Source organism: Molossus molossus, unplaced genomic scaffold (genome assembly GCF_014108415.1).
Source record: "Molossus molossus isolate mMolMol1 unplaced genomic scaffold, mMolMol1.p scaffold_m16_p_16, whole genome shotgun sequence".
NCBI classification, from domain to species: domain Eukaryota; kingdom Metazoa; phylum Chordata; class Mammalia; order Chiroptera; family Molossidae; genus Molossus; species Molossus molossus.
The window spans coordinates 68,263,200-68,290,543 of record NW_023425351.1 but is presented as its reverse complement, the minus strand read 5'-3'; the positions used below and the strand labels follow the sequence as shown (position 1 = coordinate 68,290,543).

General features: G+C 55.8%; 1 protein-coding gene across 1 annotated transcript; it reads left to right on the top strand.

Annotated features, from left to right (window-relative positions):
- The first annotated feature begins 2 nt into the window (after positions 1-2).
- OC90 (otoconin 90) lies at positions 3-27,052 on the top strand. The gene is made up of 15 exons (XM_036264215.1): positions 3-27; positions 4,032-4,122; positions 5,864-5,929; positions 7,366-7,422; positions 9,328-9,502; positions 12,594-12,706; positions 15,117-15,245; positions 15,400-15,441; positions 16,250-16,300; positions 18,493-18,567; positions 20,163-20,216; positions 21,180-21,296; positions 22,242-22,413; positions 25,099-25,205; positions 26,658-27,052. Exons 2-15 carry the CDS (start codon positions 4,047-4,049, stop codon positions 26,951-26,953), a joined length of 1,530 nt encoding a protein of 509 aa, XP_036120108.1. The 5' UTR covers positions 3-27; positions 4,032-4,046; the 3' UTR covers positions 26,954-27,052.
- The last annotated feature ends 292 nt before the right edge of the window (positions 27,053-27,344 follow it).

The following is a 27,344-nucleotide window of genomic DNA, read 5'->3' as shown; positions in this document are numbered from 1 at the left end:
CAGCTTCGTTCCAGTGGGACCTGCACGGTAGGCACCCCTTCTCCTGATGGGGGGCAAGGAGGTGGGAGTATGAGGTAGAACTGGATGATAAAAGAGGGAGTAAGGAGAGAGGGGGGGGAAAGAGAGAGGAAGGGCAGGATGGAGGAATGGATAGAGAAAGGGGAGGGAGGAGATGCTCTCAAGGGGTGCCTGAGCCCTGCCGCTCCGGGATGTACCAGCAACCCAAGGCCCCCTGATCCCTGCCGCTCCAGGACGTACTAGCAACCCAAGACCCCCTGAGCCCTGCTGCCGCTCCGGGATGTACCAGCAACCCAAGGCCCCCTGAGCCCATCTGCCGCTCCAGGACGTAGCTAGCAACCCAAGGCCCCCTGATCCCTGCCGCTCCAGGATGTACTAGCAACCCAAGACCCCCTGATCCCTGCTGCCGCTCCAGGACGTACTAGCAACCCAAGGCCCCCTGAGCCAGCAACCCAAGGCCCCCTGAGCCTGCCGCTCCAGGACGTACTAGCAACCCAAGGCCCCCTGAGCCAGCAACCCAAGGCCCCCTGAGCTAGCAACCCAAGGCCCCCTGAGCCAGCAACCCAAGGCCCCCTGAGCCTGCCGCTCCAGCACGTACTAGCAACCCAAGGCCCCCTGAGCCCTGGTATGAGGAGAGGCAAGGCCAGAGCAACAACACCTGGTGAGTTTACCAGGAAAAAAATCCACCCGCAAGGGTCTTGCAAACCTGTGTGGTCCAGTGGCTCTCCCCAGGGCACCTGGTGGAAACACAGCTGTCGTTCACTGAGGCTGGTCTCACTGAGCACCTTCCCCACGCCAGGCTCGGCACCCCACATTTACAGGGATTACCCACTAACCCTCCTGATGCCCCGTGAGCACCCGCCATTTGGGCATCTCTCCGCCCATAAAAGGAGTCCCAGGCAGCGTCAGTGCCCGGCCCAGGGCACTCAGGTGAGCGGAGAGCCCGAGCCCCCAGCCCAGCAGCTGTGCCCAGCGAGGAAGGCCTCGCTCGCAGGCAGTTCCCACGCTGCGCGGAACCGACCATCAGGAGGTAGCTGGGTGGACCAGGACTCCAGTGTATGCAGACCACGGTGACGCCTGGGGACCCCTCAGTCCCACAAGACAACACTGACAGCCCTGTGGCTTCCCTGGGCAAACAAGGAAAAGGTGTTTTTTCTCCGGGTGGACACAGCCCTGCACCCGAGGGCGCCTGCCTTGGCCAGCAGAAGGTGCTGAATTTCAGCAGCAACCCTGGCCGTCCCACCCCCAGACCCTAGTGTGCATGTCCCCAGTCGGGGTCTCCCTCACCACTGCTCAGGGCTGCACCCTGATTTCCCTTTCTTAGCTCTCAGCAGGGGTCACCGAGAGCGGTGATGGTTGCACAGAATGACGAGGCTGCTGGCTTTGGATTTGATGGTCAGCAGGGCCAGGTTATATCGGTAACGAGGTCCCTTTTGCTCATTTGCATTCTAATAAATATAAGCTTGAAAAGCCAATAAGTATACTTGCAATCCAACGAACATCACTCCCAGCCTGTCTTCTCTGTGCATCAGGACAACCCAGGGGAGCGTCCCCTGAATGAGTGTCACATGAGGAAAAACAATATCCACCCCACTAAACCGACCACCCTCCTCCGGTCACCAAACAGGGGCCACGACGCAAGCCGGGAAGGGGGGGCTTTCTTGTCATAGCTCCTATTTGTGGAGCCCCTCCTGACCCAGACCAGTGGGTGTAATTACTGATGTTTTCGAGCCGTTTCTCTCCACTGGGGCCCGTTGTAAATGTCCTGCTTAGATGAACCCATTGAGCCCTCACAACAGCCTAGTGGGCGGGTACCGACCTCAAAATGGGCACTGGCCCTGGGAAGTGGCACATTTTAACCTAAATTGCTCGTCTCTGCGCCCAGTGTTCCCATCTGTGGAATGAGTTTGCACTAGGGGAGTCCAATGCCCCAATGAGCTTGGACATTCTGGCTTCTCGTGTGATGCTAACAATAAAAAACCGGACTTAGTGCCAGGTGGTGACATTAGCCTCAGCCTGGTGGGTGTGGCTTCTGTGGGGTCCTCTGGAATGCCGCCAGCTCCTGGCCCACAGGCTTTCCGGGGCATGTCCCTTTCCATCTGGAGATGTTGCAGGCCTCGCCCTGAATTTTCAGTCCGGGTTCACGGCTATGGCAAAGAGTCGCCAAATCTGAATATGCGCAGAACAGGGGGCCTGTCTAACCTTGAAAGTTAGAATTCGCGCGGCTGAGAAAGGTCAGATGCAGAGCATCATGCAGAGCAAAGTCAGTGACTAACCAGAATGTTAGAGAAGGCTGGAGCTGAGCGAGAATCCCAAAGAACTCACGCCTCCCCTTTGCCATTCATTCAACAAACCTTCAGTTTACCGCCACCAGAGGCTGAGCTAAGCCCTGGGGTAGGTTCGAGAGTAGTGATCCCACAGTCTGCAATGTCTTCTCTGAAACACCTTCCTCAGGACCAAGCCCTGCCCACCAGGTAGAGTGGCCCACCTAGTCCTGGGTACCTGTGCTGGACCATTAGGACAGGGGCAACCTTTGCCTCTGGAAGGACAAATTGCAGGACAAATCCCTCCAGGTGGCTGCAGCCTGCAGAGGGCAAGCTGGGGCATTGAGCACGGGCTGCGTTTTCACCCCTACTTGGCGGCTCGATGTGTCCCAGCATGTACACGGAGTGTGCCGCTGGGTCCCATGATCACACTGGATTATCATTCACACTTGGTCCTAGAAATACGCTCTGAGGGGGAAGAGTCATGGCCAGCCACCCATCTAATATTCCTGGAGTGTTAGGAGCAACATCCCCAGGGAACTAGAATCATTTCAGAATCCCTCTGGTCTTCACGTTTTTCCTTCCCTATGACACACACGATTGACCTCCTTGGGCACAGGCGGTGCCCACAGCAGTTACCTCTGCTGATCTGAGCACAGGCAGCTCTGCTGGAGTGCGCTGGGTCCCTGCACCCTGCACACCTGCCCTCCCCACCCCCCAAGGCGGCCCCTGAGGCCCATCCCTCTCACCCCTGGGACGCCAACAAAGTGTTCAAATTGCTCAAAAGCCAAGGCAAGGAAGCAAGATGGAGCACGGTTTGCCCCCTGGCAGCACTGCCACGCCATGGCCAGATTTATTCACGTCAAGGGAAGTTGGTCGGAAGGTTCAACACAGACTAAATAGATATTCAGAAGGTTGCGGCCTCGTCATGTGGGGTTATTTAAAATTTGCCTGGCCAAAGTCACAGTAGAGAACTTGCTAAACTGCCTTCTTTCCCTGTTAGTCTGTGAACAAGTCAAGGTGAGGAGTGTGTTATCTCACCTTGCACTCCTGGGTCTCCAATGTGCCTGACACCCGGTGAATGACCATGGACTGGTGAATGAATGACCATGGAATGAATGAATGACCATGGACTGATGAATGAATGACCATGGAATGAATGAATGAATGACCATGGACTGATGAACGAATGACCATGGAATGAATGAATGAATGACCATGGAATGAATGAATGACCATGGACTGATGAACGAATGACCATGGAATGAATGAATGAATGACCATGGAATGAATGAATGACCATGGAATGAATGAATGACCATGGAATGAATGAATGAATGACCATGGAATGAATGAATGGATGACCATGGAATGAATGAATGACCATGGACTGATGAACGAATGACCATGGAATGAATGAATGAATGACCATGGAATGAATGAATGACCATGGAATGAATGAATGACCATGGAATGAATGAATGAATGACCATGGACTTAAAAGGAATGACCGTGGAATAAATGAGTGAATGAGAGACCTGTCCCAAGGAGCACCCAGTTAAGTTTCCAATTTTACAGACAGACAGACAGTCTCTTTGATGGCATAGGGTTAGGGGCAAAGCTGGGACAGAAAGCCTTTCTGGCTTTCTCCTTTGACCTCACTGCCTCCGGGACCAGGGCTCCTGGGGGTTCCCGTTTCGTGGGATTTCTGAAAGCACACTGGTCACATTCCGCTGGCTTCTCTCCCAGGAGGCGGTGTCTGCGATGCCTCAGCCCCTCCTGTGCTGTCCTGAGATGGCCGTGCTTCTCCTCACAGGTATTCTGGTGGCCCCAGGTGTGGGTGAGTATCGGTAGTTTACACCGTGTTAATGGCTTAGCCCATAATTACTTGACCTGAACACTAGCACCTACTGTCAAACTTTATCTGATCTGCTCACGACTACTTTATCCCTTTGCCGATGAGTGAAGGAAATCAAACATTACTGATGAGCTGTAGGTGTAATTCAACTGATATTTTGGGGCACAGTCTCTAGTAAGGATGTGGAGAACCTAGGAGACCAAAGGCAAGGGGCCACTGAGCCATCTTCTCTCCGCCTGGTAGCATCCCCGCTTTGCTCACGGGCCACTGTCCCTCGTTTTGCTGATGTCCTTGGAGTGACCCTCTTGACATCAGCCCCTCGTTCTCCCCTTTTGTAGGAATGGCCAGTGCAATAGGCAAACAGTTGCACCCCACATTCTAAACTTGGGTCCCATGCCACCCACACCTGGTCATCAAAGCAGACTCCTTGGCAGCCTGGGGAGATCATTTCAAGTTCGCTGGGAGGCTTGGTTTCAAATCGGTCTCCTGGCACCGTTCGATGATTGTTCTCCTCGGCGCGTGCGTGTAGCTCGGACACCCAGCTCACTTCCGGCCTTTCCGCAGCCTCGGGCAGTGCTAAGGTCACTCTATCTGGGCCTTCTTCTCTTTCCCTGCTCAGACTCAGGTAAACCCCGGGCACGGGCCCCCCCCCAACGGTCCTCCCGACCCCAAGAGTGAGAGTGACGCGAAGTGTACCCACATGTGTCCTCAACAGTACACGAGATTCGCATGTCCCAGTAGCCTGCACGTCCAAATGACAGCATCACCCCTTCCTCAGAGTCTTCCGTCAGGTCCAGACCCGGAGTCCAGTCCACCCCAGACCTTCTTTCTAGGCAGAGTGGGTCCACCTCCCCCGCCCCACCCCTCTGGACTGTGTGAGTGAACGGATCCAGTCCTCTGAGATAACTACTTTAAAATCCAGGGGGACTTTTCATATATATACACACACACACACACACACACACACACACACACACACCCTTTCTCCCCCATGGTCCCTTCTACCACCCCCTCCCCCACACTGTTGTCTGCATCCATGGGTCATGCATGTAAGTTCTCTGGTCACTCTCCTCCTGCCCCCCCTTCCCCCATTCCCTCTGAGATTCCTCCGTCCGTTTCCTGCTTCCATGTCTCGGCATCTATTATTTTGTTGGTGAAGTTGTTTTGTTCAGTGGAGTCCACGGATACGTGAGATAATAAAATCCAGAGTGACTTTTTAAGTTGCTACTAAAAATGTGTGTGTCAATATCCTGCAAGTAAGGAGGAGCGTGTGGGGGCGGGGGGGCGGGGAGGCGGCACGCCTACTAGCACGTATGGGTCGTAAGATCATCTCCACCCTGCAGAGCAGGAACTTAATGACCAGCTGCACAGAGAAACGCCAGCCAAGTACTTATCGGGGAGCCGGCAATGCCTCACACGTGCTGCTGAAGAATTCTTAGCGGCTGGCTGATATGCTACCACGTAGTTTCTGAGGCAGCTGGGCCAAAGGTGCCCAACAATCCCTGGGCTCAGGGATGAGATCTCACGAGGAGCTGAAGTCCCAAGTCCCCTCCTGCTCGGAAAGCCTGTGTTGTTGTTTTCTTCAAGAGCTGCCGCAGAGACCTGGCACATGACAGGCGCTAGAAGACACATCGGATGGCATTGACCTGCATCCAGGCTGCCACCTCTCAGCCGTACCCAGCCAGCAGCCTGGGACATGTTCACAATCTTCTCTCCTCCTCAGGGAGCCACCCTCTGGACACCCCCCTCCGGCCACACGAGCGGCCTCCAGGACTCGCAACGAATCTCAGTACGTAGTCTGCGAGCTCTTCTTAGGAGCCCTGGCTGGGTAGAAGGTTGTCTAGGGTGATGGCAGAGAAAATGACCTTTTCTGAAAATACCCGAGAGCCACTTACTGCGGTGACGTTTGTAGGTAAAGGGATTCGAGTGAGATGCAAAAGCCTCTCCCTCAACAGTCAGCCCTGGTGTCTGACCCACCATCGGCTTCTCCTTTGAGACAAGGTACCGAAAATTCCCACCAACAGGTAAATGTCAGCCGGGAGGGAAAACCAGGAGAAGGAAGTTAATGGTCTGATCATGAGAGTTACGGGGTAACTCTATTTTAGCTTCCAACTGAGCTCGGAGAGGTAGAACCACAATAGATAGACGATGCGCCAGTTATCAGAGGGCCCACGTGTTCCGGGGGGGAGGGAACATTGTCCTCACGGTGGGTTCTCATTGGAGATCGCAGAAGAACGTAACGCGTAGTGGACTCGCTGAATTAAAGGCTCATTTCCGACCTTTCGGGGAGATGAGCTGAGTCAACCAAATTATTTGTGCATGAGCCCCTGCCATCAAAGTGACGGGTCCCACCCAGACCCAGTGACAAGTGGCCTCTCTCCAGATGGCATAAACCGCCTGGGAAGTCAGTGCCCACCTGGAGGTCCTAAGTAGACTTTACCCTCCCAGGCCACACTGGCACTTGGACGATTCTAGGCCAGGAAACCGTGCCCACGGGCCCACAGCCGGCCCTCTCCAGTGGCAGCAACAACAGAGTCCAGGAGCCCCAGGTAACAGCTCAGGTGCAGGGAGTAGACTCCAGGAGGGCAGCCCTAGGACCCTCCCTGGCCTAGACGCTTCCTTAGAAATCAGTATCTCTAGTAACAACATTATAGCTACAGTTTCTAGGATGCCCAGAAGGGACGTAAATTGCAGGAGTCACCCCACCTGGCATGTATAGTTCATCCATAGTTCCCTCCAGTCCAGGTACACCTTACCATCCAGGGGTCCTTTGTAAAAAATCATTGAGGCCCTGGCCGGTTTGGCTCAGCGGTTGGAGCGTCAGCCTGCGGTCCGGAGAGGCCCGGGTTCGGTTCCCGCTAAGGGCACATACCTCCATTGCAGTTTGTCCCCGGCCCTGATTGGGTCGTGTGGGTGGCGACCACTCGATGTGTCCCTTTCACGTCGATGTTTCTCTCTCTCTCTCTCCCTCCCACTCTATCTAAACAAAATATCAAAAAAGTGTCCTTCGGTGAGGATAAAAAAAAAAATCATTGAGCAATGTTGCCTAGTAACACAAGTCCTGTTTCATCTTACCAGGTCTCCATGGCAACTTGTGTCACTAGAAAGTTAGCCCAAGGTCGAATCTCTGAGGAAGAGAATGAGCTTGACTCACCCTCGCGCAGGGGATGGACAGGGGAGGGGAGAGACCAAGGCCCTGTGTGTGTTCTCTCTTCCGCCCCGTAGATCTCACGTTCTTCAATGGGCTGTTTAAAAACGTGGAAAGTGCGACTGAAATCTTCGGTAAGTTAAATCTGAAATTGCTTTTATCCCCCAGGGTCAGAGCATGGCATGTGGGGGGACAGTTCAGGAAATGACCTTGGTCTCTGCCCCCTAGGCTCCCATGGCCTCCCCAACCAGCCCCAAATAATGTGACCCAGGTGCTGAGCGGAGAAGTGGCACCTGTATCACAGACCCCCAGAGTGACTTCCTAGGTTAGTCCTGACCGCACCGGCCAGGAGGGGAATGGGAGCCCCATTGTACAGGTGAGGAAACTGACTACGGAAGCCAAGTGACTCGCCCAAGGCCACTCAGCTAGAAGGAAGACATTGTCCTCTGAGTCCAGGGCTCAGTCCCCCTCCACCAAGGTCATTGCATTTTCTCTCTCCAACTAGTAACTATCCGTTAGGCCCACGAATTCCAAAGGGCATCTAGTATTCCATTCATCAGTAACGTGTCTATCAAGCAGCTATCAACTACCATGACGGTCCCTACCACTGATTACTAAAATTACTCAAAAAATAAAATTATAGCATGATGGACGTGAGCCAGCAGGTCCTGAACTGCTGCTGGATTGGACGCTGCGGGGTGTTAAGACCGCACCTGACTGTCGTGGGACTGAGTGCGGGGGCCCCAGCCGTCTCTCGGTGAAAATGTGTGTCTGTGCAAACACACACACGCACGTCTGAGAGTGGCTTTGTCCACCAATGCAGACGTTCCTCCATGTTTCGGTATCAGAGCACGTGGCAATGAAACCCGGAGGAAGGTCGGTGAGGCAGGCAGCATCCGGCACAGTCGGGTGGTCCTCACCGGCAACTCGACCCCGCCAGCTCCCTCTTGTGACTGGGGCACGTCAGTCAGTGCGGTGGGCCCCCCCGCTCAGCCCTTAAGGGTCCTGCAGTCGGAAAGGAGGCATGGAGGGGAGAGTGGGCATGAGGTTTAGAGCCCAAACTCTGGCTACCATCTTCTTGCCAGTTTTGTCTGCAAGAGGTTTTTCGTTTCGGGCAAGTCATCATCACTGGTGGATGGCTCTGCCTGCCGTTTCTTTATCTGTGACACGGAGGCGACAGAATGGCACCTGCCTTGTGGGAGGAACAGGGTTTCGGGATAAGAGGAAAGTGAGTGCTTCCTAAAGCGTGTCGCTCTATGGTGCTGCTTCCAGCACAGTCTCGGGAACACAGTAGGTGCCCCACACTACACTGCCTACACCCCTTCTCTTCCGCACTGACCCGCAGTTCTCCAGTGCCAGCATGACGTCATTTGCAATCCAGTCATTTACCAGTGACTTCAGTAATAAAGGTATTTAATGATCTCACGTGAGCCATCTGAAGGCACCAGGAGTTGGTGCAGTAGCTCAGAGCTGGTTTCTGGGACCCCGCAGGCTCCTTCTCTCTCTCCCCACTGCCATCCTGGCACGTTGGTCTCAGCTTTAGGCTGGGGGCCTCATGGTTGCAAGGTGGTTGCTGCAGTTCCAGCCAGTATAGCTTCACCCACATTCCAGGAAGAAGAAGGGTGTCGATCAAAAGGATCCTCTTATATGTTTTCTTCTTTATTCAAAAAAATTTTTTTCCGAAGTCCCTAACAGACTTTCTTTTAAGTTGTTTTGACCAGAGCGGGTTCCACGCTCAGCCCTGAGCATCATGAAGGCACGACGACCATGACCAGACCAGGCACCTGGGGAGGAGCTCGCCTTCCTTGAGTCCTGTTCAGTTTTGTGAGCAAGGACGAAGGGAGAATAGCTGTTAGGGGGTCAACCACCAGGGACTCCGGCTGATAAACCTTCTTTGTTTTAACAGTCTAACCTAGTTCTGAGCACACAGCAGGTGCCCAGCAGGGTGACAAGGTACCATCAGCACAAGCTGCAGGGAGTCCAGGGCAGGGCTCCCTCCCGGGCTCCGGCCCCAGCACCCGCTCTGCTCGCCCCTGCAGACTGCCTGGGCTCCCACTTCACCTGGCTGCAGGCCGTCTTCACCAACTTCCCCGCGCTGCTCCAGTTCGTAAGCGGCATGAAGTGTGTGGCGGGTCTCTGCCCCCGGGACTTGGAAGACTACGGCTGCGCCTGCAGGTTTGAGATGGAAGGGCTGCCGGTGGATGAGCCTGACAGGTGAGCAGGGGTGCCCAGGACGGCCTGGCTGCTGCTCGGCAGGACAGGGACACAGAAAGGTCCGGGACTGGGGCTCGGGTGGTCGCGGCTCTGTGCCTCACCTGCTGGGTGACTGTTCTCCTCGTCTTTACACTGCAGTCGGACTGTGATCTGCTCACGTCCTAGGACGTTACCAGGGTCCTGTGTTACGTCCGACATGCAAATCTTTGTTTTGGTTTCTCAAAGTTTGGTTCCACCTGTGTCAGAACCACCTGGATCTTGCTGACATGCGCATTCCAGAGACTCATCCAGACCTGTCGACACAGAACACTTGTGGGTAGAACTGTGTCTGGATTTTAAACAAGCATAATAAGACATGAGAATTATTATTATTTTTTATTATTCCTCAACCAAGGATATTTTCCCATTTATCATCAGGTAGAGTGGGAGAGAGAGAGATAGAGTGGGAGGGAGGGAGAGAGACAGAGAGAAACATCGACGTGATGGAGCCACATCGACTGGTTGCCTCCCACACGACCTGACCAGGGCCGGAGATGAACCACAACCGAGGTACGTGCCCTTGGCCGGAATCAAACCTGTGACTCATTGGCCCGGGGGCCGACTCTCTAACCGCTGAGCCAAACTGGCTAGGACTATTTTAATTCAGGTTAGTCCTGGACATAAGGGGTAAAGCAACTGTGAAGGTTTCTGTTCAATTTTGAAATAACATGCACCAAATACCAATAATACGTGAACACTGTACTTAATGGAAAGAGAACCCATCCCTGCCCCAAGGAGGTGACCGTCTGGTGGGGAATGTGGAGAGCACACAGGTGCCCAGTAAAGGTGTCCTCCCTCCTACATACAAGGGGAGGGAATTGGAGCCACGATTCCGACTTTGACTCATCAGACTGGCAGTTAAATTTAAAATCTCAGAGGCCTCGAGGGTCAGCAAGGACCTGCCGAACAGACGCTGGTAGCAGGAGGGGCTGTTGGGAGCACTGGGTGGATTCTGTTAGGGTTCAAGACACGGTGCCTCAGACTCAGTAACTCCAACCCCCGCTCCTATGGGCTCTATGACCCACCCAAATTATTAACTTCTTTGTGCTCCAGTCTCTTCATCGATAAAATAAAAGTAATAATAATGCCTACTTCATAGAGTTTTATTATTATTTTTTATCCTCACCTGAGGACACTTTCCCATTTTTATTCAGATAGAGTGGGAAGGGGAGAGAGAGAGAGAGAGAAATCGATGTGAAAGGGACACATCGAGTGGCTGCCACCCGCACGACCCAACCAGGGCCGGGGACAAACTGCAACCGAGGTACGTGCCCTTAGCACGAACCGAACCCGGGTTTCTCTGGACCGCAGGCCGACACTCTAACCGCTGAGCCAAACCGGCCAGGGCCATAGAGTTATTATTTAGAATTAAATGGCCAAGTACAAGTTAAAGTGTTTGGGATTCTGCCTCGCTTAGTAAGTATTCAAGAGTATCAGTGAGCAACAGTAACAGTTGTAGGAGGCAGAGTAGGAGTTGTGATAGTAACTAATGATGGTAGTATTAACAGTAACAGCAACAGTGGTGACAGTCATGGTGGGGCTGTGGTGGGGGTCGTAGGGTCTGTAGTAGTAGCAACAGTGGTAGGAACAGCGGTCGTAGGATCTGTAGTAGTATTAGTGGTAACAACAGTAGTACCAGTAGCAGTAGTAAGAGGACTAGTAAAGCTGTAATAGTAGCAACAGTAGTTGTAGCCACAGCAACAGCAGCAGCGAGCTAGTATGGACACAAGAAATTGAACCCAGGTCTCAACTCCGCTCCAAGAACCGTGTCCCCACCCACTGGTGCCCAACCCCAGTGTGAGGGTGTGTGTGCTCTCACCTGTAGGCTCACAGGAGTGGAAAGGCCTCCCCTCCAGAGCCCATGGGGCAGCCTATTGTCCCCCCTGGTTTTTCTCCTCCAAGACACCCTCTGGGAATACCTTGCCTCCTAGGCGCCAGGCAAGCTCTGGGCTCCCCCAGCATCGGGCTCCCCTTTCTCGCCCCTGCCACATGGATGGCTATGTGGGCGTGGCCTGCCTCCCGCTCCGCTCAGCATCCTCTCGGGAGGGTCTGCTCCGTAGCACTTCTTCACACCCCCATGGACCACGGCCCCTGGCTCACAGCGGGCAACCTCCAACTGCTTTTCAGAGATGAAACAAATAAATTGATTAGAAGGTGATACATCCTTGATTTACAAGGATTAATGGCTTTGAAATTAAAACACAGATCTGTCCCCTCTCCAAATCTCCAAGAGAGGGTATAGGTCACTTCTGGACCAAAAGGGCTGTTTCCACTCCTGGGACCACGAGCAAGCCGACCAGTTGGTTGACATTCAGAAAGGGAGAGGCTGGTTCTGTTCGGGCCATGGTGCCAGGGCCGTTTCTACGAACATTTCCTTTCGGGTTCCCCCTTAGCACTTCCTTTAATTATTAAAACTCCTTGCAAACCTAGAAGTCAAAGAAATGAAGCAGTAATTCATCACTGTCTCCAACCCAAAGAGAATGATCAAAGCCTGGATGCGGAGAAACTGGCAGAACTGTGGGTCCCTCTCAATTTCAATGACCTTACACGGTTCAGCTGATGGGGACGGGGATTCCCGAACTCCTGGGGGACAGGTTCTGGCCACCTTGAACTTGCACACCAGATTGCAAAAATAATTGCTGCCATGTACTGAGCGCCTACCACACGGCAAGATCTATCCAGATGATTTCTTGAACCGCACAAATTCTTATGAGCTATGTCATGGGAAAAACTTAGTAACTTGCCCAAGGTCATCAGCTGCCTGTCTATTTTTTTCTTCTTTCCATTGGTCTCCAGACCTCTTGTGTGCTGGGACCACATTGTCAGCCACACTCTGTGATCAACCTTGACCTTGGCAAGTCACAGAGCCCCATGGGTCTCCGTCCCCACATACGTGAAGGCACTTGCTGCCGAGGTGATAACAACGCAAACACTGCGTGTGTGTCTATTGTGGGTGTGCCCTGGGTATTTGAGACAGATCACCCCGGGAACCATCCGGAGACACCGGGTGATCTTGGGCTGCCTGCTCCCTCCTGACCCCCCCCCCCCCCAGCTGCTGCTTCCAGCACCGCAGGTGCTACGAGGAGGCTGCCGAGATGGACTGTATCCAGGACTCCACCAAGATTATCACCGACGTCAACTGCATCAGCAAGAAGATCGCGTGTGGTGAGCATCTCCAGTTGTCCCAGGGGACTGGGTGGAGAGACAACAGTCCAGAGGCCCCCGTCTTGTCCAGACCTGGGCTCACACTCATCGTCATCACTGTGACCCCACTGTCGTCTATACTCAGTTCCACGGCATCCACACCTTGCACAGTAGCTGTGCATTAGATGCTTTCTGAGTTAACATGACAGTGAATCAGCAGATATTTGATTTATAGCTTTTATATTTGTAGCAACCGTGGGAGCTTGGGACGGGCAAATAGTTTGCTACCTGCGTATCGTGTGACATTGGGGCAATTGTTTCTTCCTATGAACCTCAAAATGGGGAGGAAAAATCTGCCTCCAGGAGCTGTTATGAAAATTCAGGGATGCTCACAGGACAGTTGGCGAGGTGGCGGAGTGTGTTTGGAATGCGGTGGGGGGAAGGGAGGGAGAAGCTGTGTTGGATGAAGAAGGCTGTGTGGGTGTTTGTAAGACTCAGCTGTCTCCTTGCTTGCTGTGTGACTCTAGGAATTTCATTTCCTGTCTCTGGGCAGAAGAAGCGGAATAGGCAAAGGCGAGGGGGGAGGAGGAGCATGGTGCCTGCCAGGTGCCACACGCTTTATACACAGCAAGTCTGACCTTCTAAAGAACCTGTTAGATGCAGGTCATTATCCCCAGTTCTCAGACAAGGAGAAAGAGAGCTCAGAGAAATTAAATACCTGGTTCCAAGTCACAGCCACTAAGTGGCAGAGACAGGGTTTGACGCCAGGTGAGACCAACTCCACAGTCCAGGTGACATGGACTAGCTGGAATAAGGAGCTTCCAGAAAGAGGTGAGAAGAGACATGGGTGTGAGTCACTAGGTGAGGCACACGGGGAACACTGAAAGCACTGTCCATCCATCATCCATTCATCCGTCCATCCATCATCCATCCATCTATCCACCCATCCACCCATCCCTTCATTCCTTCATCCATCCATCCCTTCCTTCCTTCATCCATCTATTCCTTCCTTCCTTCCTTCCTTCCTTCCTTCCTTCCTTCCTTCCTTCCTTCATCCATTCCTTCAATCCTTCATCCATCCATCCATTCATCCATCCATCCATCCATCCCTTTATTCCTTCATCCATCCATCTATCTGTCCATTCGTCCATCCATCCATCCATCCATCCATCCATCCATCCATCCATCCCTTCCTTCCTTCATTCATCCATTCATCCATCCATCTCATCCTTCCTTCCTTCCTTCCTCCATCCATCCATTCATTCCTTCATTCCTTCATCCATCCATCCCTTTATTCCTTCATCCGTCCATCCGTCCGTCCGTCCGTCCATCCATCCATTCCTTCCTTCCTTCATTCCTTCATCCATTCATCCATCCGTTCCTTCATTCATCCATCCATCCATCCATCCCTTCATCCCTTCATTCATCCATCCATCCGTTCCTTCATTCATTCCTTTATTCCTTCCTTCATTCGTTCATTTTTTCATTCATTTGTTACTTCTTTCTTTCCTTCATTCATCCATCCATTCATTCCTTCCTTCATCCATCCATCCATTTCTTCCTTCATTCATCCATTCCTTCCTTCATTCATTCCTTCCTTCCTTCCTTCCTTCCTTCCTTCCTTCCTTCCTTCCTTCCTTCCTTCCTTCCTTCCTTCCTTCCTTCCTTCCACAGATAAGTACTGACCACTTGCACCAAGTCCAAGACCAGTGTCTCGGTAACGGGACATCCTGACATTCTGCAGTTCTGTCATGGTTGTCAGACGTGAAAATAGCAGAAACAAATGCTACAGTCCGTCAGATAGAGACGAGAGCTGTGGAGGACCGTAACTGAGGGGAAGGCACAGGGAGGCTGCGGTGGGCGCCTATTTAAATGGGAAGGTCGGGAGAAGCCCGGGAGGAGAGGACAGTGGAGCAAGGACAGAGACGAGGTGGAACCGGAGAGGAGCCGGGCAGGTGGACAGACCTGAGGCTCGGGGCCTGGTGTGTCTGAGAACAGGAGCCAGTGAGCCAGGGCTGGGTGGTGAGGGAGGAGGAGGTGAGATCTGAGAAGGAGCTTCCACTTTGAGTTGGGAGGCTCTGAACACAGAGAAGACATGGTGTGACGGTGTGACCTGAGTTTTCAAAGAATTCTTCCGGATCCTTGATGAGAATGGACTGAACAGCAGGGGAGGAGGCAGGGAGAGTTGCTAGGAGGCCATGAGGGGGTGATGGGGGTGCCCAGGGCAGTGAAGTGGGGTGGGTCAGGGGTGGGTGAGAGAAAGGGGGGCAGCTGGGCCCAGAGTGGACGGATGGAGTGAGCACAGGAGATAAGGCGACTTGGGGAGGCGTGGAGTTGGGGCGGGCAGGTCGGGGGCTCAGCTTTGGTGTTGGCATTGCCTCTGGGGGTGCCAAGTGAGCGCTCCCCGCTGGCTCTGCCTTGCTGTGTGCAGACTCCAGCGACCCTTGTGAGCGCCTGCTGTGCACCTGCGACAAGGCCGCGATAGAGTGCTTGGCCCGGGCCACGGTCAACTCCTCCCTGAACCTCCTGGACACCTCCTTCTGCCTGGCTCAGCCCCCGGGTAGGAGGGACCTGGCCCTGACCCTGCTGGTGTGGGACCCTGGGTGCCTGTATCTTTAGATGCCAAGCCCAGCACCTTCTCCCATTCCACACACCCACCACCACTCTAACTCTCTTTGTTTGTTTGTTTGTTTGTTTGTTTGTTTGTTTGGCAGAGGCATCCAGCACGCAGGAGCTAACGACCCCTCTGCCTAGAGGTGAGGCCTCCTAGGGAAGCTGCTCTTACTTGGACTCAGGGGCCAGACTGCTGATGGGAGCCCGTGGACACATATGTCATGTGTGCCTGTTATTCCTTGTTCACCAAAGTTCCCACGGTCTCAGTCCCAATACAAGGGCACGTGGGGTTGGGGAGTTCAAGGTGTACCTCCACAAAGCACCCCTCATTCCCTGAGCTGGGGTCTCTCTCTCAGAAATAGCCCTGCAGTGTTGGGTAAAGAGGGAGCTGATGTGGGTGCGTGTGATGGATTTCTGGGTGTGTGCATGTGTGATATGGTGTGTGCATGTATGTGTGCACAAGTGCATGCGTGCATTTGTGTGGGCATGTGTGTGCATGCATGCACGTGCATGTGGGTGGTTGTGTGCACACATGTGCATGCATGGGGTATGCATGTGCACATATGCAGGTGTGTGGCTATGTGTAGCATCTCCAGGTACCCTCTGGGTCCAGTGTTCTTTTTCCCCTAGGACAGAGGTCTTCTCAAGTCAGAATACCACACTCCACAGCCACAGTCCGGGGTTTGCAGCCCCTTCATTGTCACAGCCTGTGTTCGAAGTGTCACCTTCTCCAGCAGAACCCAGAGCCGTCTGGGCCCCTGCTCTCTGGCAGGTGTAGGGGAGGCAGGAAATCCTGAGGCAGGGGAGCAGCCCTTCCTGGGCAGCACCTTGCCCAGCCGCCCTGTCTTGGTCCTCAGGCCCCTCTCGGCCTGCTCTTGGTCGAGACCCCTGGGCCGCGGTGTTGACACTGCGTCCGTCACTCATTGCTGTCGGGCTCTCCCTCTTTTTCAGCGGAAGCTGTCGCTCCCACAGACACCAGCCTGGGGGCCCTCTCAGGAGAAGGTGAGCTCAGAGCGACAGGTGTGCGACCCAAATGCCCGCATTTCGATTGCAGCATTGGGCTACTGACTGGAGTTACCTCCCTTCAGACGCCCCAGCCTGGGCCAGCAAGGACCCCCTGCAAGTACACCCCAGAACCAGCCCTCACCCCTCCTGACCCCAGATCTCCAGGTGCTCAGCTTTCTCCCGCGCCCCGCGCCCCGCCTCCCGCCTCGGTAGGGTCTTCAGACAAAGGGCAGAGCGCCACCCTCGGCCATCTGGAGTTGAACTTCGGATGAACAACACAACTTTTTTTTTTTTTTTTTTATCCTCACCCGAGGACATTTTTCCACTTTTTGTTCAGGTAGAGTGGGAGGGAGAGAGAGGAACAGAGAGAGAGAGGAGAGAAACATCGACGTGAAGGAACACATCGAGTGGCTGCCACCCGCACAACCGACCAGGGCCGGGGACAAACTGCAACCGAGGTACGCGCCCTTAGCGGGAACCGAACCCGGGTCTCTCAGGACCGCAGGCCGACGCTCTAACCGCTGAGCCAAACCGGCCAGGGCGAACAACACAACTTTTGAGTATCAGTATGTCCCATGCAAATTCTGGGACATGCTTCTACTGAAAAAGGTATTCGTTACTCATCTGAAATGCAGATGCAGCTGGGCTTCCTGTGGTTTTGTTAAATCTGCAGCCCTACCCCTCAGAGAGGTCGCTGTGCTCCACCGCCTCCCTACAAGTCTGTCGGTCTCTCTCCGCTACTGCCGCTGCTACAGGGGCAGAGCAGAGGCCTGGGGGTGGCCCCCGGCCACATCCATGTCCAAGGGCAGCTCATCCTCAGCAGCTTCTGGGCAGCCTGCACTCTGGGATCCAGGTCTAGAGAAGAGACAATGGGACCCAGGCCACACCAAAGCTTCCCCTACGCCCCGCCCAAGCTGTCACCACGCCCAGTGACTTTCATTCTAAATTAAGGCTCTGCTGTGGACTTCCTGGCCCCGTCACACAATCCCAAAATGTTCCCCAACTGGTACCTTTTCCATTGTCTTCAGCCTGAACCACCGTCACCCTGTGGCACGAACCTGGGACACAGGTACAGGGAACAAGTTTCCTCAAGGAGGCTAGAGTCTAGCTGGAGAAAGTGGGCGCACACACCTTCGCCCCAGCACACGCGCACTCCCCCGTGCCCGGGCCCGGGCACTCCAATGCCCTGCAGCGGGGCAGGCAGCCTGAATGCAGGGCCAGAGCTCAACCGCCAGGTGCAGGCCGACAGCCTGGGAGGAAACCTGTAGGGCCTGTGGGTGTTGTCACCACCTCGCGACGAAGCAGCTACGTGTCAGAGTCGGCAAGTTGGGGAGAGAACCCTGGGTCTCCTGTTTTGGGCGGTGTGGCTTTGGGAGTGTGGTTTAACCACTCCAGGCCTCCACGTCTCTATTTGCCTAAAGAGGGGATGGCACACTTCCTGTGAAGAGCCAGATAGGAAAAGTCATAGACGGAGCATCTCCGCCCAGCCACGCAACTCTGCCCCTGTGGCAGGAAAGCTGCCGTAGACGTGTGTCACCACATGGCCGTGTGCCGGTAAAACAGGGAAGGGGCCAGACCCCCGTCTGCCAACCCCCAGAGGGGGAGGACTATAGTGGTCCTTCAGGGGGTGGAGGACTAAATGAGAGACCGTGGGGAGGTTCTGGGCCAGCATCTTCCTCCCCAATTCTAGAGGAACCCAAAAAACAGCACATACCCTCACCACACGCAGGACAGGAGCGGCTGGCTCCAACTCCAGCACCTGGTTTAGTGCTCACACAGCGTCAGGAAGCAGCTGCTGTGACCTCCGTGTCGCGATGCTGGATTGAGATGCAGAGAGAATTTTCCAAGAGCTGAGCGGTGGGGCTGGGGTTCGAGCCACCGGTGGTCCTTCCTGACTTTCAGAATGGATTCCCGCTTAGGGTGCCTTCCCACACGGGCCTGGCCCACTCGGGGGCAATGCCGGCTTCTTCGCCTGAACACAGGACTGCCCCTAACCCAGCCCCTAGGCCACTGGGTCGGAGCTGAACTGAGCACCAATGCGCGGACATACTTACCCCAAATCAGACTGCCACGGGCCTTCTCTCCTCGGTCCCCCGGCTCCCAGCCCACTGTCTGCAGTGGCCTGGCTAAGGTGCTGAGCTGACTGATCACCGATCACCGATTGACAGTCGGGTGGTGTCTATTCATAGTGTCTGCTGATACCAGAGCTGACCAGCGGACCACGCTCTCCAGGACCAGTCAGCTGACCTCGCTCTTTAGGACACGTAAGCAGAGGGCCTTCGGAGGACAGCGTGGGGCCCAGTGGAGAAATGCCATCGAAATGAACACTGTGTTCAGTTCACAAGTGTTTATGGGACTGGGACTTGTCTTCTTTCCATTATATTATAGTGACTCACAGAGAACAACCCCTTATCTAAAAACATCTCAGCCAAGAAGTCAGCGAGAGAATTAACCTGACCATTTACTCTGCTAGTGGCGACTAACAACCGTGGATACTTTACTGATCAGTATGAATAACTGATCATGACTATGTGCTCATTAGTAAGAATGGTTGAAGGGTGGTGACATTGTGGAGGCCCTCGAAGTGCTAACATGGTCCCAAGCCCCTGCATACAACATTCTCTGAGTTATTCTTCCCTGGTCCTGGGGGACCCACCATCACCCCCATTTTTCGGGTAAAGGAGAAGCTCCAAGAGGTAGAGCCCTTTGCCTGGGGTAGTCTGGCGTAGATTCCTTCCCTTCTGAATCTACACACCTGCCCCAGCTTAGAACTATGCAGACTCTCTTGGCCGGAGTGTCTGTCTCCATCGCGGACGTCTGAGCCTGCTGTTCATGCTGCAGCACCACAGTCTTGCTCTCTGACACAGAACGAGGCGGTCCCTTGCTCTCCGAAGCACTTTGGACTGACCATCTCGGGCTCTCTGTGGCTCAGCCCGCAGTGACATGGCAGCCTAGCCTAGAGGTTCAGGGGTGAACTCTAGCAGGTGACCTGGGCTTTGCATTCTGCCACTTCCTGGCCCTGTGACCTGGAGCAAGTGACCTCACTTTTCTGTGTTCCCCTTTCTCGTCCCTGAATGAGGATGAGTGTTGCGCCGGTCGTGGGTTTGTTGTGCAGTTGATCCGAGCAGAGCCCTTGGTGCCGTGTCTGGCTTGCGGTGAGCCTTCGTCTGTCCACGCTGCTATACAAAGCCCCACAGACTGGGTGGCGTATAAATAACAGAAACTTACCTCTCACGGTCACGGAGGCTGGACGTCCGAGATCGAGGCCTCTTCCTGACTCAAGGACAGTTGTTTTCGCTCTGTGTCCTCACACGGTGGAAGGGACCAGGGAGCGCTCTGGGGTCTCTTTATAGGGCTCTCGTCCTGTTCATGAGGGCTCCACCCTCACGACCTGATCACCTCTGAGGCCTCCTCCTAACACCGCCCACTGGGGGCGAGGATCCCAGCACGTGAGCCTGGGGCACACAGACACTCGGTCTGCAGTACAGTCCGAGCTTTGTTACTGTCAACCCAGCAACAAACTCCCTTCACAGAGGAACAGGCTCAGCAGCTCCCTGGACCTGCAGCAGCCAGGGGGTCACACAGTTCTTCTGCCTCTTTCTTCTCTGTTCCAAAGAAAGATTCCAACACACTCACCTGCAGCTGAGTTTCCCAGCAAGCCTGTGGTGGGGGGGAGGGGCAGGGTCTCTTTTTGGCTCAGTGGTGACCCCGCCAACACGAGCTCTCCTGGGAGGGGACCAGGGGCAGAACAGAGACCACCCTGCCCCCTGTGCCCCGCGGCTGGGCGCTGCCTCTGGAGAGCGGGGTGGGGTGGGGCGGGCTGGGCTCGATACTCACCCTGTCTCTTTTTGGGGAGCAGAACCACCCCAAGACCAGGAAGGCCCAGGCGCCGCGAGGACCACAAGCCCTGCAGGTGAGCGCCGGCTCCTCCGGCCTGGGACTCGGTGGCGGCCGATACGTGTGCTAAGCCAGGTGTGTTCCAAAGGAACCTTGAGAAAAGCCCCCGCTCGAGACGGAAGGCATCCGGAAGCCAGTTTACTGTTAGAGCCCCTGAAAAGTAGGCAAAGGAAATAAAAAGTTGATCCATTCATAGGAAGAAATGGAAGCGTACCTGCTAAGGAGATGCCTTTCAAACGCACAGAAAGCTCTAGTTCGCTTTCTGGTCACACGCCTGCGATTTCACACGAGAAAGGTGGGCACGTTGAATACTGGAACAGGCCTCCTCCGGGGCTGTCCCGAGCACGTCCACCACGCAGCCCGGGCCTCCCCCGCGCCCAGGACTGAGCCGGGTCGGCAGGTGGCGGGGCTCTGATGCTCCGTTGTCTGGACCGACCAGCACGCGGTCTGTGGGCTGGAGACCTGGCTGCCTCCGGGCAGACGGCAGGGCGGGCTCGCTGAGGACGAGCGCCTGGGGGAGCCAGGCGGCCCGGGGCCTGTGTGAGGGGCAGGGCGGGCACGTGTGGACCCTGCACCCGACTGAGTGTGACGAGGAGCTGTTGCGTGTTCGGAAGGGTTGGACAGCTTGGCTTGCGCACGGGCTGTGGGCCATGCCTGGGGTCGATTTCTCCATCGCTCTTGTCTCTTCACTTGCTGACACTGCCACGGGGCTGTACACAAAGGTCGCCTGAGCGGTGACACTCACCGCGCATTGTCACCCAGAGGGTGTAGACAGGCTCCCGTCAGTTTCACGGTCATCGTCGAAAATGTGGGATCCACGTGGCACTTCCCGGATCCCCGAGACTCCGCTCTGCAGTCCCAGTCTGGTGCTTCTTTGTTCCGAAGTATCTGTCCGCCCTCGGCCCTGACCTTGTGCCCAGCTGCAAATCGCTCCTCGAATCCCCTTTTGAACGTGGACGGTAAAGCTGTGCATTTTCAGGGTCTGAAGAGATTGCTGCCACCGCGAGAGGGGCGACCGTGGCTCCTGCCGGCACCCCATCTTCGGGGCTGGCTGTGGCATCCGTCCAAAGCGGCCCCGAGGAGACGGCTGGAAGAGGTGAGCAGAAGCGGACAGGCAGGGGTCTGTCCTCTGGGGCCTTGAGATCCTTGGCTCAGGTGGTCAACACAGCCCTGGATGCGCGTGACCTTGTCGTGCGGGTGTGACGGAGGTGCGTCCCCTCGCTGAGGCTCAGAGGGTGAGGACTTTGCCTGTAGGCAGCCAGCTGCTGGGCGGCGGGGCCAGGGTAGGAAGCCCCGGTGTGGCCCTCACCACTCCTACGGCCAGGAGGCGAGGGCCTGGCATTGTCATGCCACCCTTGAACGAGACACCTGGGTCTTAGTGATACCCCCCCCCTGGGCTCTCCTCCCGCAGGGGGCCTTGCCCAAGGGCCTGCGCCTGGGGGGAGCCACAGGCAGCGGGACCCAGAGGAGGACGTTGGTACCGCCTGGGCAGCGCTCCCCAGTGTGGCACGGAGCTCTGGAGGCCTGCATCGGGCGGGGAGGCTTGGCCAGGGGCATGCCGGGAACTCTGGCTTCTGAGTTCTCCTCACCGAACCTGGGAAGGTGGGCTTTGCATAGTACAAGAGGGGGAATCGGGTGGGGAGGGAGAGAGAGAGAGAGAGAGGCAGAAACGGAGACCCAGCAGAAAATCAAGGTTCTGAAAGATAAGCCCCCGAGGCGTGCTAACCTGCTGAGCAGACAGCTAGGAGGACGGCCAGGAGTCCCCAGGACGCAGGCCGGCCCATCCCTCTGCTCAGTGGTAAAATGTGGCCAAAGGCCCGAGGGAGATATCAGAGGGGTCGGCAGAGCTGAGGCTGGGGGGAAAGTCTCCTTCTGAAAGACCGGTGGTCCGGGACAGGGGACCAGTCACAGCGCAGGGTCCCAGAAGAATGGGGTGGGAGGCGAGGACCGGGCTCCTGGTGCATCAGTGCCAGGCAGAGCCCTGCCCCCCTGTGAATGCGTCCTGGTGCTCCTGGCTCCCCTGAGTTCTCATGCCTCACAGCTTGCGACAGGTACACCTTCCTGCACCTGGGGAGTGGGGACAGCACACAGGTGATGCCACAGCTGGGGGAGATGCTGTTCTGTCTGACAGCCCGGTGCCCGGAGGAATTCGAGTCTTACGGCTGCTACTGTGGGCAAGAGGGACGAGGTGAACCGAGGGACGCCCTGGACAGGTAGGGACGCGCACAAGGGGCAGGCCGGTGGCAGTGACGCTGCCCCCAGGGATGGGTGACCCTCCTCTACCCAGGCGTCGCTGTGGGCTTCACAAACAGCTTGTTGCCTGCGCCACCTCACTCGGGTGGCTCATCGCTGTCACAGGCCCCTTTTCCTGGGCAGCAGCTGGGGCTCAGACTCGTCTGAGGTCACGCACCTACGAAGGGCAGAGCCCGACAGAGCAGACCATTGATGTGGGAGCCTGGAGCTCTCCCACAAACGTTTCTCAGCTGCCCTGAGAGGGTCACCCTTCTTTTTTTTATCTTCACCCGAGGACATTTTTGCATTTATCTTCAGATAGAGCAGGAAGGAGAGAGGGAGGAACAGAGAGAGGGAAACATCAATGTTAGAGAGACACATCGACTGGTTGCCACCCACACAACCCCAACCGGGCCGGAGACAAACCGCAACCAAGGCACGTGCCCTTAGCGGGAACCGAACCCGGGTCTTTCTGGTCCACGGGCCAACGCTCTAACTGCTGAGCCAAACCGGCCAGGGCAGGTCACCCTCTAAGACACTTCGGAGTTGCTGGCTCTGCTGGTTTACGACGAGTTACACAGCGGATCAGGGTCTCCCGTTGATTTAATCTGCCAGAGGCCACGTTGAAATGAGCTTCTCAACAGCTTTCCAGGGTCACGGGTCAATCTCACATCTGAATTCCATATTTACCCCTCTTGGGAGGGTTTCCACGGACCTATGTAGCCAAGAATTTGCTCCTTCATGAATATGTGCCTTCAACCCACGTGTCTTGAGTTTCTGCTCTGTGCGGGCCCTGCGCTCGGCACTGGGGCGTGAAAACAAACCTAAACAAAGCGGATCCGACCACCTGTGTCCCGGGGACTTGTGCAGGGAGAGAGCCGGACAGTTCACAGAAGTGCCCGGTGTCGTCGATGCGTGGGGGAGACGGAGGGGCGGGGCTCAGCCTGCAGGGAGTCTGAGGGGCACCCGAGCAGCCGCAGCCGTGAGGTCGAAAGGCGGATCGCAGGTGGCCGCTGCCCCACAGGCAAACCGACAACTACCGCTGAAGTTAGGAAAACAGAAGAGACAAGGTGTGTTGTAGTTCACACGAAGGATCTGGCCGGGACCGGCAAGCGGGACATTCATCCGGTCAGATGGTGTCGGACGGCTGTATTCTCCCCCCCCCCCCCGCCCGTGGGCACCAAACCTGCTTCTCCTGTTTCCGTCGCACAGTCATCCTGAGTCTTACCTTCCCTTCTGCCGGACGACACTAGGAATTTTTATTCCAGCAAAGTGTATACCGCACTGTGGAACCATAAGCATATTTACATTATGAAATCTGAAAATACGCCCTTTGCTCTCCAAGACAGAAGCATTTATGGTTCCTGAGTCCCTGGCGTGGGGACAGGAATCTGGGCCGCCGCCGTCACAGCTCCGTTGAACCCCATGGAAAAAAACAAGGGGGTTTTTGAAGCGTATTCCTGACCACTGAAGCCATGTCACTGAAATGTGAGCTTGGAGCAGGCAGGCAAGTACGTTACGTTGTGGCCTCACCGACACCCACAGGAAGAAAGGGAAACGGGAAGCCGCAGGGGAGAGTCGGTCCAGTGGCACCTTTGTGCAAGGGTGTCTGTCTTTTCAAAACCGTGCGTCCTTTACCTTCTGGGCGATTTGATTTTCAAGGATATTTTTGATCATGTGTGATCTCAGATTCACTCACTGACGTTAGATTCTAAGTGTCGTGTTCAGTAGCCACCCACCCACCCCGGCCAAATGGGCACAGGAGGCAGTGAGTAAGCATCTCTGCTGGAGCACCAGCCAAGCAGCGGCTGCCATCCTGGGCCCACACCGACCAGCGGCCACTGGCTAACGAGACGCGCGAGGTGGGGTTGCCTCCTGTTGTGGCAACATGGGGAGGCTGGCAAAGCTGGTACTCGGCTGAGCCCACGTGCTATCCGGAAGCTAGGTGATGCTGACCCCTGCTCTGGCTGTGGCCTTTGTGGTCCTGTGAGACGCAACGAAGGACAGGAAAGGGTTGCAGAGGGAGAGCTGGGGGAGCCATTGGAGCCTCTTATTGGCTGGAGCCATCACCTGATTCCTCGGAAGTCCATCTGGCTAAGGGACACTGGCGACGGGGGTTTCATCAGGCCAGACGGGTGGGTCTCCAGTGCAAGATGCTGACTCGTCCCCACGTGTTCATTGAGGTCTTGCTCTGTGCTGGATACTTTTCTAGATACAGTTTTTTATTTATGCCCAAGATGCTACTCTGCTCTCTTCCAAGGCTGGGGACCAAACGGGGTGTCCTGGGGATGTGGGATTAACTGTTCTACTATGTAAATGTTGGAGGCCATGGGGTCACTGCTTGTCCCCACGAAAAACAGTGCCCATGCTCAAGACCCTTTATTGCCATCTGTTGGAAAATTATCATGATAAATATGCTAATTAGAGCCAAGAGCATCATAAACTACAAAGTGAGAATATTTAAAACGAAGACGTGCAGTGTGATAAACGTCCCTTTAGACGTGGTGTCTTTGTGCAGCGCACGACCTGAGCAGCCACGTGTGGTAGGCTTGGCGTGTGTAAATCAGCCCCGTGCACACTGGACGGGAGGCGCTGGCTTCTCTCGCTTCCCTAAGGGGCCCTGGGGCGGCCAGGAGCCCCGGCAGTGAAGGTTGCCTTGGTCTCAGGTGCTGTTGGGCTCACCACTGCTGCCTGCAGCAGGTGACGAGGCTGGGCTGCCTGCTCGAGAGGCTTCCTCGGTCGCCGGTGGTGTGCGGGGACGGGACAGCCAACTGTAAGTGTGTGGGCCTCCCACTGAGTCCTTCTCTCGTTCATGGTCAATGTCACGCGTGCAGACGCTTCCCCCAGCCCTTCTCCTTCGATCGTATGACCTGACACTCTTCTTAACTCTGGGGCACGTATGAGTCCCCCTGTTCCACTGAGGACGAGACTCTAGTTCGAGGGGCTAAATCAGCTGCCCAAGGGCACAGGGCTGGTTGGGTGTGGACTGGGAACATCACAGAGATGCTGCGTGTTCTAAGCTTTGCTGTGTGTGAGCGGAGTTCATTCCCGCCACCCCCCAGGACAAAGCACTGGGAGTCTCCCCAGGCTATAGAGGCGGGCCCGGGTCCAAGGTCACACAGGTAGAAGTCAGTGATGGAGCTGGGATTAGGACCGTCAGACACACTGCCTCAGACCTTGAACCGAGTCGTGCCCATGCCCATGGTTCCCTTCTCTTCAGCAGCAGAACCCTCTTCCCATGTGGGAGCTTGCGAGGGACCCCATACAGCGGGACACTGGCCCTGCAGCTCTGTTCCTCTCTATCCTGGAAGCTGGGGCTCCTCTGTGGTCCTTCAGGGCCTCGGGCACCCCACCAGGAGCACCCTTGCAGGAGCACAGGCTCATCCCCATCTCTGGCCCCTTGCCTCGCCCGTGGCAGTGCGTGCAGTCCCGATGCCCTGCTGTGTAAAGGAAACGCTCCTCAGCTTCGGAACTGGGAGAGCAGTGAGCATGCGTGATCCCTGCCTCAATCCCCCGAGCCTGCAGGGAGGGACAGGCCAGTGATCCAATCTCCCATCCTAAGCGCCAACAGGTGGGGCAGGCGTCCTGGAACGTGGGTACAGGGGTTGGAGCTTGCAGAGTATGCCGTGGGGCTGGGAGAAGTCAGGAGAGGCAGTGAGGTGAGATCATAACAGGTTTCTGGGTGGCCATGCTGATGTGGATGAGAAAAACCCTGGTGGATACTTCGTGGCAGGATCAGGTGAAAAAATGCATCAGACTAGATACATCTGTGAAAACCACCGATAACAGTGTCTGCAGAGTGCTTACCTGTGTCTAAGCTCCTGCCAACACAGGACTTCCTGAGTCACACAGGTGCTGTCCACCGCCCCGCCCGCTGCATGCAACCTAAACATTGCAAACACACGGTAGGGTTGCCAGACCGGCAAATAAAAGTGAATAGAAAGAACAATTCTGTTGTGACAGAACCGCAGGTGGGGTGCATTTGAGGTGAGCCTGCAGGGAGAACGCATCTAGCCTGGGGCTGAAGGAAGCGTTGGGGCGGGAGTGCCAGGGGACTTGACCACGTCTGCGTGAATGGGGAGAAGCCAGCCGGGCACACTCCAGGAGCGGCACCAGTGCAGCCGGACGCAAGGGCCAGGCTGAGGCGGGCGGCCACGGGGCGGGCGGCCACGGGGCGGGCTGCGCAGCCACGACCGTCTCAGCTGCTCCTGTTCTCGCCCTCCAGGTGTGGGGCAGAGCCTGTGTGCCAAGCTGCTCTGTGCCTGTGAGCAGACCGCGGCCGAGTGCATGGCCTCGGCCTTCTTTAACCAGAGCCTCGCGTCGCCGGGCAGACAAGAGTGCCAGGGTGACCGGCGCCCCTGCGAGGACGGCGGCCGCGGAGGGCCTTCGGCTTCCTCCCTCAGCTCCAGCTCGGAGGAGGACAGCGAGGAGGCCACGCCCCCCGCGGCACACCTGCGCCGCACCAGGTTCCTGGGGCGGTCCCTTGGTGCCACAGGGGCCAGGCCGCATGGCCCCAGGTAGAGCCCCGGAGCACATGCCAGGCTCACCCTGTGCTCTGGCTCCTGAGGCCTCTGGGCAGAGGCTCACAGGCACCATGTCGATGTGCACTTGGAGGAGGCGGACAGCTGGGGCCCCCTACTTCCCCTCGTGCACTGCGGGGCTCAATAAATACTCAATGTTTTCCTTTTCCTTCGGTTTGTGTGTTTAAGAAATGTTGTCGATTCTGGTGCAGGAATAGATTGCAAAGGTGAGACAGTGACTAGAGACAATGAAGAAAAAATGTCTCTACTGCCTAATCACTAGGAGCTACTTTCCTTCTAAAGAAACAGAAGGGGCCCTGGCCCGTTTGGCTCAGCGGTTGGAGCGTCAGCCTGTGGTCCAGAGAGACCCGGGTTCGGTTCCCGCTAAGGGC